The 26236-nt window shown below is 42.2% G+C and overlaps 1 protein-coding gene across 1 annotated transcript in view; it reads left to right on the forward strand.

Moving 5' to 3' along the window:
• The window catches only part of csmd1a (CUB and Sushi multiple domains 1a), an 800422-nt gene that overhangs the window by 120949 nt on the left and 653237 nt on the right, over window positions 1–26236 (forward strand). The window contains exon 2 of the mRNA XM_060924925.1: window positions 8690–8802. Coding sequence (XP_060780908.1) covers window positions 8690–8802 — 113 coding nt within the window. The remainder of the gene's footprint in view (window positions 1–8689; window positions 8803–26236) is intronic.

A 26236-nucleotide genomic window follows, 5' to 3' on the forward strand; every position in this document is an offset into this window, starting at 1 on the left:
GAGGCTTGTACAGTGACCACTATGCATGATGAGTGCATCGCTTCATGTGCTTCCCTGACATGCCCATCGCTCTGGTATCGGGTAAATCTGGACTCATCAGACCACATGACCTTTTTCCATTGCTCCAGAGTCTGGTCTTTATGCTCTCTAGCAAACTGAAGCCTTTTCTTCTGAATCGTCTCACTAACAAGTGGTTTTATTCTTACCACACAGCCCTTTAGTCCCTGTGAGTTCTCATGGCATTGTGTGGAGCAAGGAGCTTACTTTGATGAGTAAACATAGCTGTCAGTTCTACTGTTTTTTTTTTAAACCTTTGCACCAATCATTCTGTATATCAGGTGTGTGTGTACACTGATCAGCCATGACATTAAAACCACCTGTTTAATATTGTGACGATTCCCCTTGTGCCAACAAAACAGCTCTGACACATCAAGGCCTGGACTCCACAAGACCACTGAAGGTGTGCTGTGGTATCTGGCACCAAAACGTTACCATTTGATCCTTTAACTCCTTAAGTTATGAGGTGGGGCCTCCATGGATTGGTCTTGTTTGTCCAGCACATCCCACAAGTGCTCAATCCGAATGAGATCTGGGGAATTTGGAGGCCGAGTCAACATTATCCTGTTGAAAGAGACCACTGCTGTTAGGGAATACCTTTGCCATGAAGTGGTGTACTTGGTCTGCAACAATTTTTAGGTCGGTGGTACATGTCAAAGTAGCATCCACGTTAATGCTCGGACCTACCATTTCTCAGCAGAACATTGTCCAGGGCATCACCCTGCCTCTGCTGGCTTGCCTCCTTCCCATAGTGCATCCTGGTGCCATCTTTTCCTCGAATAAGCAGTGCACATGTACTCAGCCAGCCACATGGCATAAAATGTGATTCATCAGACCAGGCCACCTTCTTCCATTGCCCCATGGTCCAGTTCTGATGGTCATGTGCCTGTTGTAGGCGCTTTTGGCAGTGGACAGGGGTCAGCATGGGCTTCCTGACTTTTCTGTGGCTAGGTGAACCAAAACTGTGACATAAATCTCTCTATGTCACTTGTGAGGAAATCGATGAATTTTTTTGATAAATTTGGGTACTTTTTGTTTGTGAATGTGTCGATATAATAAAAAGAACATCACACATTGGCTTGAAGATATGAAGTTTATCTTCTCGCGTTGAAAAAAATTCACATTTTTCATACAAAATACATCACGGATCTGAGTGAATAACTTTTGGCTGGCGTTGAGTGGTATATCAGATATATTCCATTCAGCTAGCATGATACTGAACGAGTTGAAGATGAGTTCAGTATCATGCTATCTGAATGGAATATATCTGATATACACAAAAAAGCCAGACATTATTATTATCTCATCTCATCTCATTATCTCTAGCCGCTTTATCCTTCTACAGGGTCGCAGGCAAGCTGGAGCCTATCCCAACTGACTACGGGCGAAAGGCGGGGTACACCCTGGACAAGTCGCCAGGTCATCACAGGGCTGACACATAGACACAGACAACCATTCACACTCACATTCACACCTACGCTCAATTTAGAGTCACCAGTTAACCTAACCTGCATGTCTTTGGACTGTGGGGGAAACCGGAGCACCCGGAGGAAACCCACGCGGACACGGGGAGAACATGCAAACTCCGCACAGAAAGGCCCTCGCCGGCCCCAGGGCTCGAACCCAGGACCTTCTTGCTGTGAGGCGACAGCGCTAACCACTACACCACCGTGCCGCCCTATTATTATTATTATTATTATTATTATTATACATACACACTCTCTTTTCCAGTTTTCCGATGTCTGTTGGCATGTTTTTGTCTTGTAAATATGCATGAAGAATATCTAATGACATTTTGGTAGCCTTTTAGGTGTTCAACGCATCTTTCTCTTTCCTGGTGAATAAAGAAATGATTCTGCGCATGTGCAGAAGAAAACTTTCTCATTGGATATTTGCATCAGCTCTGACGTGTGACGTTATGTTGTCTTGACCACCTTGCAATATCGTAAACCATATTCAACACTCATTCTCCATTGGGTAGAGTGATGTAATACACGTAAGATAAGCGACATGCTATCAAACCAAATGAATGAAACCCGCTAGAAGGGAATAGAACACATTCCATTGTAAAAGTGTCCTGTATGTATAATAATTCCTGATATTTCACTCTGATGCCATCACTCCCAGTATTTTCCCACTGACTAGACGTGCGTTGTCAAAATGGCAAACTGGTTCAAAATTAAAATTCTTCAAGCACAGTGAAATTCATCCTCTGCATTTAACCCATCTGAAGCAGTGAACACACGCACACCCAGAGCAGTGGGCAGCCACACTAGAGCGCCCGGGGAGCAGTCAGGGGTTCGGTACCTTGCTCAAGGGCACTTCAGCCCAAGGCCGCCCCATGTTAACCTAATTGTGGACTGTGGGGGAAACCGGAGCACCCGGAGGAAACCCACGCAGACACGGGGAGAACATGCAAATTCCACACAGAAAGGCCCCCGCCAGCCACTGGGCTCGAACCTGGACCTTCTTGCTGTGAGGCGACAGCGCTAACCACTACACCACCGTGCCACCCCTAACTTGTGTATTTTTTTTTTTTGTGGATGTGTCCAAATAATATAAAGAATATTACATGATGGTGTGTGAAGATATGAAGTTTAGCAAAGTCAGAAATCAGTCACCTCATCCTGCCTTAAACCCAGGTCTACTGGGTACCAAACCTGCACCCTGACCACAACACCAAAGAGCCAGGCTTGTTGGTATGGCAGTCAGAGTGCATACTCAATTGCAGTGACGGGCACTCCATCACTATATATATCCCCCTAATTTTACTTTGTAGTATTCCATGTCCGTTTCAAACATCTCATCTCATTATCTCTAGCCGCTTTATCCTTCTACAGGGTCACAGGCAAGCTGGAGCCTATCCCGGCTGACTACGGGCGAAAGGCGGGGTACACCCTGGACAAGTCGCCAGGTTATCACAGGGCTGACACATAGACACAGCCAACCATTCACATTCACACCTACGGTCAATTTAGAGTCACCAGTTAGCCTAACCTGCATGTCTTTGGACTGTGGGGGAAACCGGAGCACCCGGAGGAAACCCACGCGGACACGGGGAGAACATGCAAACTCCGCACAGAAAGGCCCTCGCCGGCCACGGGGCTCGAACCCAGGACCTTCTTGCTGTGAGGCGACAGCGCTAACCACTACACCACCGTGCCACCCCCATTTCAAACATTCCTTCTGAAAATGCTACAAAATCATGCCCATACAGTGTCTTGCAAAAGTATTCATCCCCCTTGGTGTTTGTCCTGTTTTGTTGCATTACAAGCTGGAATTAAAATGGATTTTTGGAGGGTTAGCACCATTTGATTTACACAACATGCCTACCACTTTAAAGGTGAAAACTGTTGTTTTATTGTGACACAAACAATAACTAAGATGAAAAAACAGAAATCTGGAGTGTGCATAAGTATTCACCCCCTTTCGTATGAAATCCCTAAATAAGAGCTGGTCCAACCAATTCACTTCATAAGTCACATACTGTAAGTAGTTGATTAAGATCCACCTGTGTGCAATCAAAGTGTCACATGATGTCTGTATAAATCAACCTGTTCTGGAAGGACCCGGACTCTGCAACACTACTAAGCAAGCAATATGAGAACCAAGGAGCCTCCAAACAGGTCAGAGACAAAGTTGTTGAGAAGTATAGATCAGGGTTGGGTTATAAAAAATATCCCAAATTTTGAATATCCCAGGGAGCACCATTAAATCCATTATAGCAAAATGGAAAGAACATGTCACCACTACAAACCTGACAAGAGAAGCCTGCCCACCAAAACTCACAGACCGGGCAAGGAGGGCATTAATCAGAGATGCAACAAAGACACCAAAGATAACATCCCAGTGGCTAGATGTGCTAAGCTAATAGAGACACACCCCAAGAGACTTGCAGCTGTAACTGCAGCAAAAGGTGGCTCTACAAAGTATTGACTTGGGGTGAATACCTTTGCACACTCCAGATTTCTGTTTTTTCATCTAAATTGTTGTTTGTGTCACAATAAAACAACAATTTGCTCCTTTAAAGTGGTAGGCATGTTGTGTAAATCAAATGATGCTAACCCCCCCCCCCAAAAAAAAAAAAGATCCATTTAATTCCAGCTTGTAATGTGACAAAACAGGACAAACACCAAGGGGGAAGAATCCTTTTGTAAGACACTGTAAGTAACACATTACTTACTGGTGATAATTTCCGAAATTTTGTATGGATGCTGTTAAGATGGTAAAATAGTAATGTTCCTCAACAATCTTAATAGCTGGGTTCATATTTTCTGGTAATGTTTATGAGTTTGTTTCTTTAATTCATCCCATGGTGAATGAACACAATCTAATGGAAAATAAGATGTTTTATTTATTTATGGAATCAAATTGCATGGAACATTTAAACACCGTTGAAGCTGAAGCTTAAACCAGAGTAGGTGTGTGTGTGTGTGTGTGTGTGTGTGCGCGAATGTGTGTGTGCGCTCGTGTGTGTGTTAGGGTAAGAAAATGTGTACTGAATATAAGGTAAGGTAGTCTTCAAACAGCTGCTATATATATATTTTTTAAACACAGCTTGTTACCACGAATAATTATTTACACTGAAATGCTTTTTGTTTGAATACAACGCCTCCCTTAATTTTTGTACCAATACATTTTCCATGAACCTGATGATAAGAGCACTTTTGCTGTAAATTGCTGTGAGCTCATGAGTGACATTAAGACATTTTACTGATGGTTGCAATATCAGAATTAATACCCCTTTTAATGTTCCCATTCATTCATCTTCAGTAATCATCTTATCAGGATCAATATTATTTATAGTAAGCTTGCATTTTACATTCTATACGCAATACGGAATAGCTAGAAGGAATGTAACACAACATAGTGTAGGGTGGCATGGTGGTGCAGTGGTTAGTCCTGTCGCCTCATAGTAAGAAGGTTCTGGGTTCGAACCTCACAGCCAGTGGAGACCTTTCTGTGTAGAGTTTGAATGTTCTCCCCATGTCTGTGTGGGTTTCCTCTGGGTGCTCTGGTTTCTCCCACAGTCCATGCATATTAGGTAAAATACTGGGGTTAAGCATACTTAGTGCTGGTCCCAAGCCTAGATAGATTGGGGAGGGTTGAATCAGGAAGGGTATCTGGTTTAACCAACATGGAACAGATCTGCTTTGGTGACCCCTAACGGGAGCAGCTGAAAGAAGTAGGATTGTCATGCAATGCCACAATCTATAGCCGTGTAGTGCTTCAAATATCAATACCTGTATTTAGTGTTAAATCTGAAGAAGGCATAGCCAAAACTGGAAGGTAGGTTGGTTTGTTTCTTGTTCTGGGAAGTACATAATTGGCCTCAATTGGAGATATTTGCACAACTGTTATTTTTGTTTGTATCTGCCTCCAGAATTTTGGTTCTATTTCCCAAAACACAAACTAGTAGCCTACTTTAATCCGCCAGAACATGTAACTAATAAGGAAAAATGTTGGAACACTGTCAATGTATCCCTGTCCAGGCAGTTACTTAGGATCAATGAATGAACCTTCTAAATGCATTACAGCTGCTCATGTTCACATTAATGTATGTGGTGTTTTTCTCCCCACCACAAGCATCATATCTGACTGCTCACTTGCACATGCCAAACCACTTATCCCACTTTGCTGTAACTTTCTCATTGTGTCCATAGTACCTCATTAATCAGACACCCTCTGTGTATGTGTGTGGGGGGGGTAAAAAGTTCACAATCTGAAACAAATTCTTTGCATGACTACTTGCACATCATCTCCAGGCAGACATTTTAAGCTGAGCCTCTTTCTTTTAGACAAAACCATTGGAATTCATGTATTCATGACTTTTTGTCCAGTATTGTACATCAACAAACCCAAAGAATAAAAATCATATCATAATATCCAGCTTTACATGAGAGGCACAGCTTTCCAATTTGGGTTTGCTGGGTTAACAAATATGCTCCTCTGGTGAATAAGACTATAATTTGTCGGATACGTTCAAATAGCAGTCATTTGGTTTTTCTCACCGAGGCTAGATGAGAAAAAACTAAATGATTTTGCTTTGTATTCCAATATATTAATACAAACAGGGAGAAAAAAAAAAAGTGTGTGAATTTCAAATAAGACAAATCATGGGGTTTGTTCTCAACGGATGGAACAGACAGCACTACTGGTTCAAATGATACTGAATTAATGATTGGGCAAAGACATGTCTGACATAAATAAAGACTTTGAGCAGCATCCATAACAGATACTCCATGAAGGAAGACTTCGGACAGAATGGTGTGCTGAGAATTGAAATAATTGTAATGTTCATGTTTATCCATAACCAAAAGTGTAGTTTATTTTAGTGTGACCATGTCTTCTCCCAACAATCATTTATCCATACATTCACTTGTCTCTATTCTTATTAAGGGTACTTTTGACCTGGATTGTATGGATCTTTCTAATTAGTCATGGCCAGTTCCCTCCCACCAGACAGCTCTCCCCGTCACATGACAGCTTCCAACTAGGGAGGGCGAAGGCGATTCCTCATCCTCCAAGGCACATGAAGTCAACCTATCTGTTCAAACTGTTGCTCATGCAACATTCGGAGATGGTGTGACACTCTGAAGAAAGTGCTATCCACCCATCTCCGTATGCATAAGCTAAAAGATTGGCTAGTGTCATTGTAATTGACAGCAGAGAGAGAGAGAATGCCACCCCTCCCTCCCTGAGAGTATGGCCAATTTTGCTCTCTTGGGCTCCCAGCCACAAATGGCTGTGTCATCATCTGGGTTTGAACTCGTCATCTCCGGATGACAGCACAAATGCTTTATCCACTTAGAACACAAAATCTGTTGATACTGAATAATGTATTTGTATTTGGTTGAATCACTGTTACACAGCCACACACTAAAGTATTCAAACCTCAGAGACATTATTACTTTGTTCAGTAAATTTGACTTTTATGTATATGTGATATCATGGTTAAGTTGCTTTAATTATGTATAACTAAGGAAATAAAAACAGATATTGGCAAAAGATTCAGGCTCTAACCTTCTGTACCTCTGAGGTAGATACTTCCTTGGAGGGTTTAAGGGTGTGCTTGTTCTGTCTTTTAATTCCATTTGACTGGAGACTGAAGGTCAGACGAGGCAGTAGCACTTAACCATGCTCCCTAAAGAACGAGGTCAGGGTAGGTAGCAGGGCTTTCATCAAATAAATATGTCTGACCTTTCACCTGAGAGCCATAGAGGCTGTCATTACTTCAGGGGACCCCTAGTTGATCTCCCCCTTGTTATGTCCTTGTAATTTACCTGGGCAGGATCAGAAATGAGACCACATCCTGAGGCTCAGTGATATGAGCATGTCGACAGAAAGCATGCTGCGTCTACCCAGAAAATGCCTATTCAGCACTCAGGTTGTCCTGGAATTACCATGGATTTTAGGGATGTAATGTACTATTCAGAATGAACTGATGATGTGTTCTAAACCAATACAAAGAGGAGCTGGACAAATTGTTAAAGAACCTTGTCAAGATTAGAGATGTATATCGGGACTGGGATCTTGTAGGATGCAACAAAAATGTCATGCGAGTGAGAGGTTTTTACTTTCATTTGGTCAGGTATGAAGCTCGCAGGACAAAGAAAGACCACATTCATGAACAAGCAATGCCTTTACAGCCTTCATTCATCCTTAGTAACTGCCTGGTTGGGGTTACAGTGGTTTAAATTGGGCTACTAGCTTTTTTATATTTTGGAAAATAGAACCAGTTATACTTGTTAGAAAATATCATGAACAGGTGAAGAAGAAGCCTTTATTTGTCATATGCACACTCAACTTCACTGGTGCCTTGCTCAAGGGTACTTCAGCCCAAGGCCACCCCATGTTAACCTAACCACATGTCTTTGGACTGTGGGGGAAACCTGAGCACCTGAAGGAAACCCCTGCAGACACAGGAAGAACATGCAGACTCCACATAGAAAGGGCCCCATCAGCCACTGGGCTTGAACCCAGAACCTTCTTGCTGTGAGACAACAGTGCTAACCACTACACCACCATCTTGCCCTTTTTGTTTTGCAAACAAAAACAATAACTGAACAATCCAGATTGACAAAAAAGTCACTTGCTTATCTTTATTTGAGACAAGATATGAACTAGGGCGGCACGGTGGTGTAGTGGTTAGCGCTGTCGCCTCACAGCAAGAAGGTCCTGGGTTCGAGCCCCGGGGCCGGCGAGGGCCTTTCTGTGTGGAGTTTGCATGTTCTCCCCGTGTCCGTGTGGGTTTCCTCCGGGTACTCCGGTTTCCCCCACAGTCCAAAGACATGCAGGTTAGGTTAACTGATGACTCTAAATTGACCGTAGGTGTGAATGGTTGTCTGTGTCTGTGTCAGCCCTGGCGACTTGTCCAGGGTGTACCCCGCCTTTCGCCCGTAGTCAGCTGGGATAGGCTCCAGCTTGCCTGCGACCCTGTAGAAGGATAAAGCGGCTAGAGATAATGAGATGAGAAGATATGAACTATTGTGATATGGAACGCTGACGACTTTTTTTTTTTTAAACAGTGCTTTCCAGAGCATAGTGAGTTCATATTTAATGTAAAAAAAAACCTCTGGTTGGTAAATATTATATTAAATGTCATTGAAATCTTGTTTGGTCTCTCTTTCAGGTTGTCTGGCTTCATGTTGCCATCGCCAATAGTAAGTTCGGGGTCTATACTGGCACTGTGGTTCACTACAGATTTTGCTGTGAGTGCTCAAGGATTTAAAGCAATATATGAAGGTAAGAAACAGTGGTTTGTGCTGCAATATTTGTTGTTTCATTTTCCATTTGAAGGTCAGAAAAGTACCCAATTTTTACACTGTGTAACTTTCTCCTTTTGTATGGTAATCACATGCACATTCAAACCCCCAGTCCTTTATCATTTGATATCCCTTGATTTTGTTAATCATTGCCAAAATTTTGAATCCATTTGCTAGAGTGGATGAAATGGTCATTTGCCTTAAATAGTTAATGGTGCTGAAGAAAAGTCAGACAAAGCTCAGGCAAAAAAAAAAAAGGCAAAATTGCCAGAGTACGACTCTGAATTGTAGGTTCCATTTTTGGCATCATTTAATTGATTATTTTTGCTGCTTGGGGGAAGTCATGGCCTAATTGTTAGAGAAGCAGCTTTAGGACCAAAAAGTTGCTGGTTTGATTCCCTGTACCAGCAGGACTGCCTGAAGTGCCCTTGAGCAAGGCGTCTAACCCCCAACTGCTCTGGCAAGAGTGGTGGTATACCTTGTGTCTGATTAGCCAAAGAAAAACTGATGATGTGATTATCAGTTCAGGTGGTGCCTGGTTAAAACTAAAACTGGAAAAATTATATTACTTTGGACCTGTTTGAAATCAAGCGCAACAGCATCACCAGTGGTCAAAAGGAAATATACAGAATGGTATGAAGAATCAGTGCTGGGGCTTCTGGCCACGACTGGACAGTCCTGCAATTTGTCAGTAACAGTCACGTCAGGCGATTGCACACAGTAAAATGACCCTAGACTTGATTTCTCTTTCGGCTGATATTATTCACTTGATGTCAGTGACATCCATAGCACATCAACAGTGATTGAGAAAGCAGTCACTTTCCAAAATGTGTATATATCATCTCATTATCTCTAGCTGCTTTATCCTGTTCTACAGGGTCGCAGGCAAGTTGGATCCTATCCCAGCTGACTACAGGCAAAAGGCAGGGTACGCCCTGGACAAGTCGCCAGATCATCACAGGGCTGACACATAGACAACCATTCACACCTACGGTCAATTTAGAATCACCAGTTAACCTAACTTGCATGTCTTTGGACTGTGGGGGAAACCGGAGCACCCGGAGGAAACCCACGCGGACACGGGGAGAACATGCAAACTCCACACAGAAAGGCCCTTGCCGGCCACGGGGCTCGAACCCGGACCTTCTTGCTGTGAGGCGACAGCGCTAACCACTACACCACCTTGCCACCCATATATATATATATATATATATATATATATATATATATATATGGTGCGATTTGCTGGGGGGGATGGGGGGATCATCCCCCACCTCTGGTTTTTATCTCTGCTGAAAAAAAATCCTCGGGGACAACCCCGTCAATAAAACAAACAAACCAAAAAAAAAGTTGACATGACCGGCATGTTGTGACACAGTTTTCTATGGTCTACATTGCACTCACTTTCAAAATGACCCAAAGTGGCAGCTTTGATGTTCACGAATGTCCCCAGCAAATAGATACATTGTAGATAATAACAATATCTTTGCATTCTCATAGAACGCAAAGATTTTGTTATTATCTACAATGTATCAATGTATGTGCAGGGATGCAAACAGCGCGCCTTTTGGCGGATGTCGCCTTTTCACATGGCCGATTTTTTTTTTTTAGGGGGGGCGTTGGAGTGTCTGATTATAATTTCAAAGTAAATTCTGTATTAAAATTACTAAATAAGCAAATCCGTTACAGTCCATGAAACAGGAAGTATAAGGATGAGAAAAAAACAGTTTAAATCGGAAAGCTGCGCACAATGTGAACTGCGCCATCAGAGCAAACTGTTCATTTAATATTCATGTATTTTAGTGATTTTCGAGTCACTGTCCATTTAATCCGGAGGGACAGAAACATCACAGCAACGCGACAAGCAATGCAAACTTTGTTGTGTAGGAAGATGAATTTACTATCTCTGGTTTAGTGTTCGTTTTCATTTAGTGTTATTCATTTGATATCATCGGATGTTATTGAGCTGTTAGCCTATTGTTACCTTAATTTTGTGACGTTTCATGATTTTAAAAAAAAACATCCCCCCCTTCTGGTTTTTTGACAAATCGCACCCTGTATATATATATATATATATATATATCAGAGGTGTCCAAACTGATCCATAAAGGGCCGTGTGGCTGCAGGTTTTCATTCCAGCCATGCAGCAGCACACCTAATTTGGCTTATTCAATCAACTGACACACCCACCCTTTAATCAAGGGTGGGTGTGGCTGCAAGTATTTGACTGTGTGAAGACAGTTCAGTTGATTGAATGAGCCAAGTCAGGTGTGCTGCTGCATGGCTGGAATGAAAACCTGCAGCCACACGGCCCTTTATGGATCAGTTTGGACACCCCTGAGATATATATATATATATATATATATATATATATATATATATATATATATATTAGTGCTGTCAAAAATGTCGCGTTATTAACGCGTTAACTTGACTCAATTTTAACGGCGATAATTTTTTTATCGCGAGATTAACGCTCTGTGACATGATGCCACGCCCTGCACAGCCAGAGTCCTCTGCCCTCCCCCGAAGAGCCACGGTGCTCGGCTTAGGTTTCGTTTTCCCATCGGCGGCTCCAGCCCCACTTTGCAGTGGCTGTGACAAGACGTGTTATGCTCTGCAATAAAAAAAAAAAAACATTGGTACAACCAGTGTTCGAACTATGCCGATATTTTCAGGGGGTCTCTTTTTTCCCTTGGGGGGGGGTGCTTGCACTTGTCTCAGAGCGCGGATCTCCATCGCGCGCTCACTTCGGATATGCAAATGCTTCCCGTTACACACGATTGCTATGTCAATAAACATCATTTTGCCAATATTTTAGAGACCCCCCCAATATTTCCCAAATCATGTTTTCAAGGGATCTCATGTCTGTTTCAGGGGATCTCGGATCCCCCGAGTACCCCCGTAGTTCGAACGGTGAGCAAGCCCATTCACTTTTTTATGCTGAGAAGAGAATTACAATCGTTTTTCATGTGACAAAAATGTGCGATTAAATTGCGATTAATCGCGAGTTAACTATGACAGTCGCGACATTAATTGCAATTAAATATTTTAATCGCTTGACAGCACTAATATATATATATATATATATATATATATATATATATATATAGAGAGAGAGAGAGAGAGAGAGAGAGAGAGTTGGATTATTTACTTATGGTTATTTAACTATCATTTACCTTTTTTTTATCAAAATGCATTTGGAGAAGAAACTACAAGTGGACAAACCAAATGTAAGTTTTCTGTTTGGTTTGTTTAGTATTCAGAGGAAATAAGTCAACCCAGTATTGGCTTGAAATCACAAAGCAGCTGCCTATGTGTCTTTTTAAGTGTTTGTATGATTTTAAATTTCAGCCCTCCCATCTAATCACTGCTCCAGAGCTATCTTTTCTTTTATATTCGGCAGGAATTCATCCGGTGACACGCTGAGAATCCTTAGAAAGTGAATTAGCAATGGTAGTATCCCATAAAGCATTACAATACATGATAAGCATGTTTTCTGGCAGATGAAAGATGGTGTAATGGTGCATTTACTGTATATATGAAAAGTCTGTTAAAATGAAAATCAGGCTTTAAAAAGTGTGCACTAATTTGCTCACAGGTATGTCTGTGAAACTAGATTAATACATGCAAGTGCATCAATGAGCTTTTCCAATTAGTTGTCAGATTAATGCTGGCATCCCACTTTTACCTGGATTTTATTCAATTCCAGCTTTGCTCCTCTGAGCTATGTGGACTAATTTCACTAGAAAGATGAGGGTGTGGATATGATCTATATCATTGTTCTCATTCACCTTAATGTTAACGCATGAAATGCAGTTAATAATATCCCCTCTTGTATTGTTCTTATCTCATTCTTCACCCCCCCATTCATACACTTGGTCAGGGAAGCTAAATTAAGGCTGTATTTGGATCCATTATTACAACTAAGCTTCAGAGGCAAAAGCAACAGCTCATAATCTTTTTTTAAATCAAATTTAAATGTCATCAGGGCTTCACCCATGGCCTTCTTGTTGAAAATTCTCAGCAATTTCTATATACCGAGCTCAGCGTGCTCGACCATAAGACTCATCAGATCTCGGCCTTATGAATGACACACATTCATGTCACTTCTCTGCTCGAGAGGCCTATTTTCATGCTTTATTCCTCCCTATAATCTCCTTGGGAATATGGATTACTGCCATCATAATTCAACTTCCTTTTGGTGCCAGCCTCATTGCCGTTAACTTATGAGTTGCTCTGGAAGGCTTTGCACATCTAAAAGCCACGTCTCTCTCATTTGGCATCATGTATTGTTGGGTGCCAGCAAAGCGCCCAAATACTCAGCCTATTTTTACAGCCATATGGTGGTTGTTGAGGCACCGCTGTGGAATGCAGATGTTCTGACAATGTGTGCTTTGTGCACGCTGCGAGACAAAGCTCCGTTTCCCGCATGAGGCATTATTCCTACATCGCACTCAATGCTGCCATATGATCTCATTACGCACCTAAGCATTGTGATGAAATTACACCCTACGCATCCTCCATCCTGAGTCCTTCACTGTGGAAACTATATACGCATGCTCCTACTTGCGATGCATGTCACAAACCATATCATAACCATGCCAGTTTTACTTTTGTCGAGTAGTCCACACTCTGATGATTGAGATGTTATGAAATTGGTTCAGGTTTCTTTCCACTGGGTTGTTTTTATGCACATTAGCCAAAGCCCATTGAAGTCAGTGCTGCATAACATTTTCAGTGACTGCATGACCTTTCTCTGTTATGCATTAGGAGCCTCTTGAACAGCTACAACCCAATTCATCAGGTTAATGGGATTTTATAATGGCGTTCCCTCTGGTGGCCAGAACGGACACTGTTTAACACCATCCCCCCTCCCATTCCCACCCACACCCTCATTCCCTTAAAGCCAAGCACATTGTAATAGCTTTGGACTTCAGTGTTAGTAGGCTATCCATTAGGAAAATATTTCTAAAATTAATTGACAAACAAACCAGCTAAATTTGGTTTCAGTAGTGCTCACCTGCAGGAAGGTAGAAAGGTCTTCATAGTGGTGTTTTTGGTCGTTTTTCAAATCGTAATTGAATAAAATAGCAGCAGCACTCATGAATTGTCAACTGTGACAGAGGAACAGCAGCCAATAATTTTTTCTTGTACTTTTTTAAAACGCATTGAGCTTGTGATGCATTACAAATGAAAAATAAAGTATCTTGCGTTGCACCTCAGATGATTTTGCATTTACTAAATGTTTAAATACACAGATGACAGTCTCAGCTCTGTTGCACTGGAACTGGGGCCAAAAAAAGTGCATAATGTGCACGTCTAAATGTTAACGCGAGGCACACTATTTCTTCAATTCCCATTCGGCGCTGTTTAGATCACGTCATGCACAATTGTCCCGCAGGTTTCCCAGCAGCCTTTAGAACAGGGCTTATGGACCATTACACCAGACTAATTGTAATCTATTTGCCTGCAGAGTGCTGAGTGGCACAGCAGTGTGGTAGATGAATATAGAACCTCGGAGCAATTTTCCCTCCCTTGATACACCCAGATATTCAAAATGACAGTGCTTGCCGATTTGATCAAGAGTGCTGTGGTTAATTAACAAAATAAATAAATAAATAAACCTTCCTGGCAAGTCTGAACCTGATACTTGATGTTTTTCTAAATTTGCATTGTTGCTAGTCAAATCAAAAATGATTATGCACTAGCTCTGAATATAATAAGGCAAACTCACACAAGTGTTTAAGATATGTGCACAAAAGCTGGCTGATAAGTCCACAGGCTAATCAGAATCGCATACAGGGGACCCATGACTCAGTGCCCTCAGAATATAATTTGTCAAGAACAGACTCAAACACAAAATGATTTTTAAAAAATCCAACTGGCGGCACGGTGGTGTAGTGATTAGTGCTGTTGCCTCACAGCGAGAAGGTTCTGGGTTTGAGCCCAGTGGCCAACGGGAGCCTTTCTGTGTGGAGTTTGCAAGTTCTCCCCATGTCTGCATGGGTTTCCTCCGGGTGCGCTGGTTTCCCCCACAGTCCAAAGACATGCAGGTTAGGCTAATTGGTGGCTCTAAATTGACCGTAGGTGTGAATGTGGGTGTGAATGGTTGTTTGTCTCTATTGCCGCTTTTCCACTACAAACGCGGCTGAGCCGTGCCGTGCCGAGTCGAGCTGAGTCGAGCTGAGCGGGGCTGTTGGAGTTGCATTTCGACTACAACCGCGCTGAACCGTGCTGGCTGGAAGTGGGTGGACACATTGGGTGGAGTTAGCGAAAGTGGGTGGACGTCACGTGATGTCGTTAAGCAGCGCAAACAGTGACATCAGTGACAGTGGCGGAACAAGTCAGAGCCGGGCCGGGGACGGGGCAAATGACCGGGCCCTTTATTAAAGCTTATCATAACATCATTTTAGGCTACAAAATGTCCGCAACTGCGGTGTTTACCAATTTCAACACTACCGGGTGCAACTATATGTTATTTAGTACATCAAGTCCTTCAAACGAACATGTAACTCAGAAACAAAAAACATTAGGATACTGTACATGGCTCATAATAAAACATCAATAGCCTATACTGCGCACATTATTTGAAGGGCATACGAATGAGCGCTCAGAGTGGTGACAGGAAGAGTCAGAAATAAAAGGAGGGCGGTGCAAACCTCACTGAATGCACTGTGTTTACCAATTTCAACACTACCGGGTGCAACTATGTTATTTTGTACATTAAGTCCTTCAAACGAACATGTAACTCAGAAACAAAAAAACATTCGGCGACATACTGTACATGGCTCATAATAAAACATCAATAGCCTACTGCGCGCATTATTTGAAGGGCATACGACGAGCCTTGCACTCCGCGAACTCGTCCACGATGCTCTGTATGTCACTGATTCAGTGATCTTTTCAGCGGTAGTCTCACGACCCGAATAGTAAACAATAAACATGGAGGACATGGAGTCGTTAGTTTTGCTGGTCTTGGTGCTGTGGCTTGTTGTCACCGACAACGCCAACAGATACTGGCAAGAGCGTATAGATGAGGCGAGGCGCATAAGGCTTCAGAAATTCTCGTAATTCGTAATTATTCTTCTTCCGGGTTTACGGTGTTTACAGATCCCAGCGCGCTCGCGGGGCGTGTGTGGGCATGTGAGGACACGCCTCCTCACCAATCAGTGCACAGGGGAGTGTCTGCTCACGCCCCCAACCTCACTCGGCACGGCTTGGCTCGCTTCAGCCCCACTCCAAAACGGTGCGAGTTTTAGGGGCTAAGCAGGGCTGAAGCGAGCTGAGTCGTGCTGGTTTTTGGTAGTCGAAACGCGAGCCGTGTCGGGCTGAAGTGAGCTGAAGTGAGCTGAAGTGAGCTGAAAAAGGGTAGTGGAAAAGGGCCATATGTGTCAGCCCTGTGCTGATTTGGCAACTTGTCCAGGGTGTACCCCACCTCTCGCCCATAGTCAGCTAGGATAGGCTCCAGTTTGCCTGTGACTGTGCACAGGATAAGTTGGTTATGGATAATGGATGGATGGAAAAATGCGAATCACAAAATAGTAAAATAAAAAAATAAATAATCCAAGTGGAAGGGCACTGGTGGTGCAGTGGTTAGCACTGTTGCCTCACAGCAAGAAGGTTCTGGGTTTAAGCCCAGTGGCCGACTGGGGCCTTTCTGTGTGGAGTTTGCATGTTCTCCCTGTGTCTGTGTGGGTTTCCTCCAAGTGCTCCGGTTTCCCCCACAGTCTAAAGACATGCAGGTTAGGCTAATTGGTGGCTCTAAATTGACCGTGAGTGTGGGTGTGAATGGTTGCTTGTCTCTGTGTCAGCCCTGCTTGTCCAGGGTGTACCCTGCCTCTCGCCCATAGTCAGCTGGGATAGGCTCCAGCTTGCCCGCGACCCTGTACAGGATAAGCGGTTACGGATAATGGATGGATGGATGGATGGAAGGGCACTCGGTAGAGTGCGTACCTTCACCAAGCCATATATTAGAACATCCAGAATTTTCTTGTTTACATACAGATCCAGATTTGTATCACAAGCTAACGACTGTTCCTTGGCCCATGGCTCACCTTGTCTCAAAATTTCATCAAAATCCATTCACTACTTTTTGAATTGTATTGGGAACAGGCAAACAACTGGAGGCGAAAACATAACGTCCTCCAACAAAGTTTGTGGAGCTAACAAAGAGAGACAGTCATTCAAAGTTGCTGTGATTTCATTTCAGTGACATAGCAGATCAGTCACACTAGTACAGTCCAAACAGCCCACATGTCTGCAATGTCACCGCTATGAACGCCGAGCCATGGATCCGCTGAGCTGCACAAGCACCACACAAAGCCAGCACAGATATATCACTTAGAATGATGGTACCAAACTCCCTGCCATTGACCAAAACAGCAGGCCTGCCAGAAGTGATCAGATGCTGCATTCAGTCCATGGCAAGCTGGCACACAGATATACATCATGTATAGGCAATCAAGGTGTGGGGAAATCCACCACTCAAGCTTGTATCTGGCGTGCTGCCACAACTGTTCAACAGTAGATAAATTCCACCAAACAGAAAACACATCAACAAGCATCAACATACAGACAAAGAACAAAATAATATGAAAGAAAACGTTCCTTTGAAGAAGCGGCAGCTAAAACACACACAGTGCGTTTACATGCACATAGAGAGAATCGAATTTCTGCCGTTGCTTGACTGAAATCGAAGTTCAAAATGCCATGTATACACCTTAATTCGGCTGAAATTGAACCGAACTTGATTTCTTGGAATCGAGCTACACAACCTAGATTATGTGATTTCTGCCGAGCTACTTAGTGCATGTAAACCCTATCGAGCTACGTAGTCGAGCTACTTACTTCAGCACTGCCCCTTCCGGAAGTGACGAGGGACGAGACCACAAGCGGGAAACACGACAGCCTCGGTCGGCATGACAGCGAATCATGACAACGGCATGAATCTTTTCGTTTTGTGGCATTGTTTGCACTGTTAAAATTTAGCTCACTTACTGTATCACCAAATACATCTGTACAGCTGTTGCATAGCTGTGAACTGTGTACATAAACAAGTCATTGTATTTGTGTGTGTATATATATATATATATATATATATATATATATATATATATATATATATATATGTCCAACATCTGAAGAATGTCAATAAAAACAAAACAATTGAACTTTTTGTGTGTTTATTAAGACAAGTTAAATTGTAAGCAAAAAAAATATTTTTTTGGAAGCAAAAAATGGACTTTAGAAAAATATACAATTGTGCAAAATAAGTTGTCTTACAAAACAGTGGTCTGCGCAGGACAGTTTGTAGCCATACAGTCTGTTAGAGCAAGCCTAACAGCTTGAGCACGGAACTTGTGAACACGGAACTGCCAGTGTTGCCAGATTGGGCGGTTTTAAGTGCATTTTGGCGGATTTGAACATGTTTTGGGCTGGAAAACGTCAGCAGTATCTGGCAACACTGCTGATAACTTTGTTTATATTCTTGAATAGCTCTTCATGACGACAACCGGAAGTGTACCAACACGATGGGGCGTGTAGCGCCACCTGTGGCTTGGGTGCACAATGTACCTCACACAATAGCTCGATTTCCTTGTGTGCATGTAGGATTGGATTTCTCTGGCACCCCTGCTGGGACCCTTAGCTCGATTACCGACAGTAGCTCGATTTGGATGTGCATGTAAACGCACTGTTAGACGCTTTCAGAATTAACATGGAACAGGTGAACACAATCAGGTAACAAACCACAGTAGTGGAGACATGACTGAAACAGAAACAAATGCACATGGCCTAGTAAGCAAAAGCAAATGGAGAACCTGAAACAAAACACATGAACCGAACAAGCTATTATTATGCTGGGAATTTTAACAACATTTTATTTATTCAGTCATCTTTAGTAACTATTTTATCCTGGTCAGGGTTGCAGTGAATCCAGAGTGGAAATACACTCTGGATGGAGCCCATCCACTCATTCATACCTAGAAGCAATATAGCATCTCCAATCCACCTGCCAACGTTTATTTGCCCCTTTCACATGTCCCACAATCCACTGCATGGTTGGGAACTTCCAGTGGCCAGGCCCAGGCTGCTGATAACAGTAAAAAAACCCAATACTGGGCTCCATAATCAGTTTCGAAGTTCAAATATCGAATGCAAGCTGAAATGTGATCCTTTTTTATGTCTAGTTACTGATTCCATGGTATTTTTCTTCAGCAGAAAAGCTTTTAATCGGTCATCCTTATATTATCGTCCATACGGCCCTTTCACTTTCACTCACTGCATTGTTTACACGAAATACACGTTCTAACTACTCAGCACTATAACTCTGGCCAACAACATTAACAGTGTACATTTACGTTGATGACAAATTGTAAATGTGCAGTCATTTCGAGCAGTATTAATCTTGAAAAAAATCTGTGAGACCATGTAAACCTGTAATAATATTTGAACATCTGATATTTGAACATCAAGACTAATTATATAGCCCAATATTTGTTTTTTGTACCGTTATCAGCAACCTGGGCCTGGCCACCGGAAGCTCCCAACTGCACAGTGGATTGTGTGAAGGGGGCAAATGGGAGGAAACCTATGATTTACAGTGCCTTGCAAAAGTATTCATAGCCCTTGAACTTTTTCACATTTTTCCACCTTACAACCACGAACTTAAAAGTTTTTTATTGAGATTTTATGTGATAGACCAACACAGAGTAGCACATAATTGTGAAGTGAAATGAAAATGATAAATGGTCTTCAAAATTTTAAACAAATAAAAATCTGAAAAATATGGTGTGCATTAGTATTCAACCCCCCTGCGTCAATACTTTGTAGAGCCACCTTTTGCTGCAATTACAGCTGCAAGTCTTTTGTGGTATGTCTCTACCAGCTTTGCACATTTAGACACTGAAATTTTTGCCCATTCTTCTTTGCAAAATAGCTCAAGCTCAGCCAGATTGGATGGAGAGCGTCTGTGAACAGCAATTTTCAAGTCTTGCCACAGATGCTCAATGGGATTTAGGTCTGGACTTTGACTGGGCCATTCTAACACATGAATATTCTTTGATCTAAACCCTTCCATTGTAGCTCTGGCTGTATTTTTAGGGTCATTGTCTTGCTGGAAGGTGAATCTCCTTCCCAGTCTCAAGTCTTTTGCAGTCTCCAGCAGGTTTTCTAGGCCAAAAAGTTCAACTTTGGTTTCATCTGACCAAAGCACCTTCTTCCACATGTTTGCTGTGTCCCCTACATTTCTTATGCCTGTCTTTCAACAATGGCTTTCTTCTTGCCACTCTTCCAAAAAGGCCAGATTTGTGGAGTATACGACTTATAGTTGTCCTGTGCACAGATTCTCCCACCTGAGCTGTGGATTTCTGCAGCTCCTCCAGAGTGATCATGGGCCTCTTGGCTGCTTCTCTGACCAGTGCTCTCCTTGCTCGCTCTGTCAGTTTAGGTGGACGGCCATGTCTTGGTAGGTTTGCAGTTGTGCCATACTTTTTCCATTTTCGAATGATGGATTGAACAGTGCTTCTTGAGATGTTCAGAGCTCGGGATATTTTTTCATAACCTAACCCTGCTTTAAACTTCTCCAGAACTTTATCCCTGACCTGTCTGGTGAGTTCTTTGGTCTTCATGATGCTGTTTGTTCTTCAGTGTTCTCTAACAAACCACTGAGGCCTTCACAGAAGAAGTGTATTCATGATGAGAGTAAATTACACACAGTAGGACTCTATTAACTAATTAGATGACTTCTGAAGGCAATTGATTGCACTGGATTTTATTTAGAGGTATCAGAGTACAGGGGGCTGAATACTAATGCACACCACATTTTTCAAATTTTTATTTGTTTAAAATTTTGAAGACCATTTATCATTTTCGTTTCACTTCACAATTATGTGCTACTCTGTGTTGGTCTATCACATAAAATCTCAATAAAAAACTTTTAAGTTCGTGGTTGTAAGGTGGAAAAATGTGAAAAAGTTCAAGGGGTATGAATACTTTTGCAAGGCACTGTACACTTTAACAGTGTTACATTACAGGCATTTAGCAGATGATCTTATCCAGAGTGGTGTACAACATACCCAGACCAGCCTGGGGAGCAGTTAAGGGTTAGGTGCCTTGTTTGAGGACACTTCAGTCATTCCTGCTAGTCCAAGGAGTCAAACTGGCGACCTTTTAGTCCCAAAACTGCTTCTCTAACCGTTAGGCCATGGCGTCCCCAAATAACTTTGTACTTTACATTCTTACAGTTTACAATATTTAAATAATATTGGCTGCATTGAGTGGTATATCAGATATATTCCATTTAGCTAGCATGATATTGAATGAGTCGAACACGAGCTCAATATCATGCTAGCTGAACGGAATATATCTGGTATACCATAAAAAAAAAGCCATCATTATTATTATCACAATACATATACTGTACACTCTCGGGGCGGCACGGTTGTGTAGTGGTTAGCGCTGTCGCCTCACAGCAAGAAGGTCCGGATTCGAGCCCCGTGGCCGGCGAGGGCCTTTCTGTGTGGAGTTTGCATGTTCTCCCCGTGTCCGCGTGGGTTTCCTCCGGGTGCTCCGGTTTCCCCCACAGTCCAAAGACATGCAGGTTAGGTTAACTGGCGACTCTAAATTGACCGTAGGTGTGAATGGTTGCTAACAAACCAAATGAATGAAACCCGCTAGAAGGGAATAGAACACGTTTTTATTCCATGGAAAAAGAAGTGTCCTGTATGTATAATAATTAATAATAGTTCTTGATGAAACTGCTTGACAAAAATTGGCAAAACTTTTTGGACTCCTTGAAAATAAACCTACACAATTTATGCATAGAATGGTTCAAATGAACGCTGACTTCAAGGGGAAATGGATTGTATAGCAGTAAAGAAAGTGGCACTTATTTAAATTTACCCTTGAAAATATGCATTGGACTGCTGGAGGGAATGCTAGCCCTCTGTGATCTGTTCAACAGAGAGCATACAGTATATGCTAATCTAAAGTTAAAGAAAAAGATTATAGAGAGTATATGGAGTTTAGTACTCTGCTGAAAATGTATTTTTGAGCCTTTTCCCTTTGTTTTCTCGACACCCTTTTTGAAAACTTAGTTCGGTAGTCTCAGTGCTTTGAAATTTGGCAGTCTCAGCTGCACAATGTAGTTTGAATCATGTAATTAAACTTTTAGTTCAGAGTTGTAATTCATCATGCTGTAGATAAGATGTCATAATGGAATTCCCATTATCTCTCCACTAACATTTTTACCCTGCGTCCTTCTCCTCGGGAACCGTGTTGGCCTGTGAACATTGTGCTGACACCGGCAAATAATTCTAATATCAGCTGCTTTTGCAAACTAGCAGTTGGTGTTCATATTCAGGGCCTCAAATTAAGTATCTCATCAGACCTTTATTGCAAATATTGAAAGACATGACAGCTTTTCTTCTCCTCCTCACCAGACACTGAGGTTTAGATAAGGAAAAGGTCCAGCAAGGTCCGCACCAAAAGATATGAATCAATTAATTTCCCTACACACGGTAGAAGCCTTAAGATAGCAGCTGATCTGTCAAATGTGATGAGAGTCTGGCTAACGTTTAATCAACCTTGCTGAGCTAGAGTGTGATAGAAATCCCAGACAAGAGGGTTGTATTACACTTTGGGTCTCTTTTTTTTGGTTATCAGGCTGTTCTTTCTCTATTTGGACACCAACTGAGTCATTCAGTACTTCTTTAGCTGTCACTTCTGAAGGATGGTGGAGTCTGCAGGTCAGAACCTTAAGAACATTGTGAAGAGGTGTTTGGTTTTATGGCTAGTGGGTCAGGTCTTAATCCTGTGGAAAATGGTCAATATTTGGAAGCAGAGTTTTGTGTGTAGGTGACAGTAAGGTGGGGTTTACATTAGACCGTATCAGCGGATCATCAGATTAATGTTTTTAAGACGATTAGTGTGCGCACAGCAACACCAATACACGATTTGCGTGCACACAGCAACACCAATACACGGATACGCTCGGCTCCGCAGGCATCCTGCGCTCCAAATCACTCCGCCCTGAACAGCGAGTGCCCTCTGGAGGGTGCGCACTCCGGCCCTGCGCAGCTCACAGAGCACGCGAGTGAAGTGCACGAGCAGTGATTCGGGACTGAGCTGCTGTGTGTGTGATCCCAGCGCATATCACTTACCACTCGCAAGTGGAAGGATGGCAAGCCTAAAGACAATCATAACTACACAATGGGCAGTATTTGCATCAGTATTTGCAGTATTTTCATACTTTTATACTCTTTAATGAAAGGCGATACAAGGCGGAAGTCCGCGCCGTTTTTCAGCAGTCGCGTCACATGACCAACGCCAGCGAATCAGGAAGGTGGATGTCACAGTGACGTTGTCCAATGACGACGCCAGCTAGAGCTCAGCACAGCGTATCCGCGTATTCTCAATGTTTACACAGCACCGGAGCTGACACGATCTGGATTGAATACGTGGACCCTGGCGGATTCCCGTTTCCTGACGTTTCCAGGCGGTTTAATGTCAACGGACAGTGCATCCGCGAAGAAAACGAGACAGATACGGTCTAATGTAAACTTGGCCTAAATCTTTGTGTTTAAATGGAGAGTAAAGACCGGAAATATTTGTTTAAGATGGGTATTTTGAGCATCATATTTTTATCTGAAAAATATAAGAGAAACGATTCTTTCGAACCACGTTGGGATGACGGATACTGAGCTTGTCTATTAAGCAGTGTGCCATCTATTTTTGAATGTGTACTGTACCAGACATCGAAGAATGTTCACTTTTAATAGTGTGGCCAAGGCTATATATAACTTCTAGCCACAAAAACGAAAATGTAAAATGTAAAGCAAGACTAATTGTAATGTTCTCACTGCAGTCAAAATTATTTTGAAACCATAAAGAGAAATTCCCTGTGTATTTTAATAGCAAATTTTCCAAAAGTCGACATGTCTAAATGTGGAAGTTGAGATCACAGATGGCAATTGGCCTTACTGCAAAAAAGGATCTGTGCATCTTTTTTTCTTTCTTTTTTAAGCTTTTATAATAAATGAGCTCTGTGGAGTGAAGAGCTGACCTTGAAACATGCCACTACTGGATGAACAAAAAAAAAAAAAAAAATGGACAAAATCAACCATAAGAAACCGACAGATAGTATTTCAGTCTTTCCCGAACTATGCAACGATCTGTCAAATATTCAGGGCCAACGAGAAGATTATGATTAAATGGTGGGGTTTTGACTGTGTGTAAGAAGCTTTTTGGTAGATGGTTTGGTAAAAGCCTTTTTTAATATCTAGTGCCTTTAAATCATTGTCTTATGATGAGCAACAGGAATTTTTAACTTGATAAAGAATCTTGCTAAATGTTGGGTCGTCTTTGTATCTTAAAAATGAAGTGTATGTTTTAGAGGGTGCAATTGGTTTATTATGTAACTATTCACTTTTTTTTTTTATTTCTGCAAGTGATATTTGTCATGTTTAAAGTGCCATTCCACCATTGGATGTATTCTTTGGCATAAAATACAATATATTTTATGACAACATGACTAGACAGAGAAATCTTTTAGCTTCAAAATGATATATCAAACATAATTTTTTGACAACGACAAGTATATTAATTTTGCGACCAAAGTCACCTACCCTTTTAATTTCCGCGCGGTAGTGAAACGTGATGTCATCGGCAGGTTCCCCTTCTTGTGTACCACGTGTCGGTCTATTTTTAGACCAGGAAACCCCCAAAGTGAGAGAGTCATTTCTCCTCGTATATGGGGGCCAAAAAAATTGCGAAAAATTTTGAGTTAATCTTTCAGTTAGCTAGATTTATTGGTATTAGCTAGATTTATTGGTATTATTTTTATCGCGTTCTATCCGCCATTGCTGATAATATGTGCTACGTCACACGTCACGTGGTACACAAGAAGGGGAACCTGTCGATGACATCACGCTCGGAAATCAAAAGGGTAGGTGACTTTGGTCGCAAAATTAATATACTTGTCGTTGTCAAAAAATTATGTTTGATATATCATTTTGAAGCTAAAAGATTTCTCTATCTAGTGATACCATTTATATGGAGCACTTGCATGTGACGTCACAGCCGATCCAGATTATGACAGATGCCATCTTGTCGGTCAAACGCCATATTCCGCCTTCTACTTCTACTTCTGGTTCTACTTCTACCTTTTCTTCTGGAAAACCCTACTATATACAATTCTACTACAACGGCTGCGGCTACAAGCTCTCCCTACCTGTGCACGTTTTTTATGTTTTTTATGTGTATTTCTGCGTGTTGTTCGTCTGTACCGGACTTCAATATCCACTACAACCGTATGGACTTACTGGACATTGGTTTCCAGCAGAAAATGACGGTTTGTAGAGATTTCCATCGCATGCACAACATTCCGGACGAGATAGCGAGACCAGCGGGGTCTCCATGGATTGTTATCGGAAGCAAAGCGAAGGAGGCGGCGCCGGGAGCGGAAGCAAAAGCGAGGCTGCAGAGCCGGCCTGTTGACTAAGCTCAGAAAACAGCTACTCAAACCTCCACTGCTAAGCCTCTACCTCTCCAACGCTAGATCCATGTAAACAAGACGGACGATTTGGAATTACAGCTGGAATTACCTTATTCTATTCTATAATCGGCTGGTCAGTGCTATACTCAATACTTAAGTGACTTACCCATCCAATGACGATTCTTGTTTACAAGATGCCACATCGGAGTCGCTGACAAATCCTGAATTTCTGTAAAGATAACTGTCCAGAGATTTATAGGCACGCAGTGCTTCACCACTGAACAGCGAGGGAAAGTTAATGAGGTAATTATACACGTCCGGGTATTCCGCTGGCAGTTCAAAATCCGGTCATGAAAACTCCGTCCGGTAAGCCACAAGGGTCACTAATCTGTAGATCGTTTATTTTAGACATATATCTAGTTATCTGTTCATTAGAAAAATGAGCCGTGTAGTCCGTCGGTTGAAATTGATCCATTCTGTACACGAGTGCAGCAGTATTCAGCGGTGTTTTTGACCTACAAGATGGCGGTTGTGTACTTTCCGGTCACGTGACTGCAAGATCTCTATATGTTGTCAAAATATATTGTATTTTATGCCAAAGAATACATCCAATGGTGGAATGGCACTTTAATTAAAAAAAAAAAAAAGAAAGAGCTTTTGGGTGTAGGCCACACCTACTTCAGGTTTAACTCCAAATACAAACAGATATTTGGAACAATCAGATTGTATCCTGAGTAGACTGTATGATTGTGTTATACATGCCTGCATGGCATGTCACGATGCCTTAAACATTGCGTTTTGTCTCCATATCACAACCTTACCAGTTTTGTAAAGTGATAGCAAGTTTACCTGCAATCTACATCCAAAAGTGTGGCCAGTTTGGCTGGATTTCCTTTCATTCTCCTCAAGCCGCTTTGTT

This window comes from Neoarius graeffei, chromosome 7, assembly GCF_027579695.1.
Source record: "Neoarius graeffei isolate fNeoGra1 chromosome 7, fNeoGra1.pri, whole genome shotgun sequence".
Classification (NCBI taxonomy): domain Eukaryota; kingdom Metazoa; phylum Chordata; class Actinopteri; order Siluriformes; family Ariidae; genus Neoarius; species Neoarius graeffei.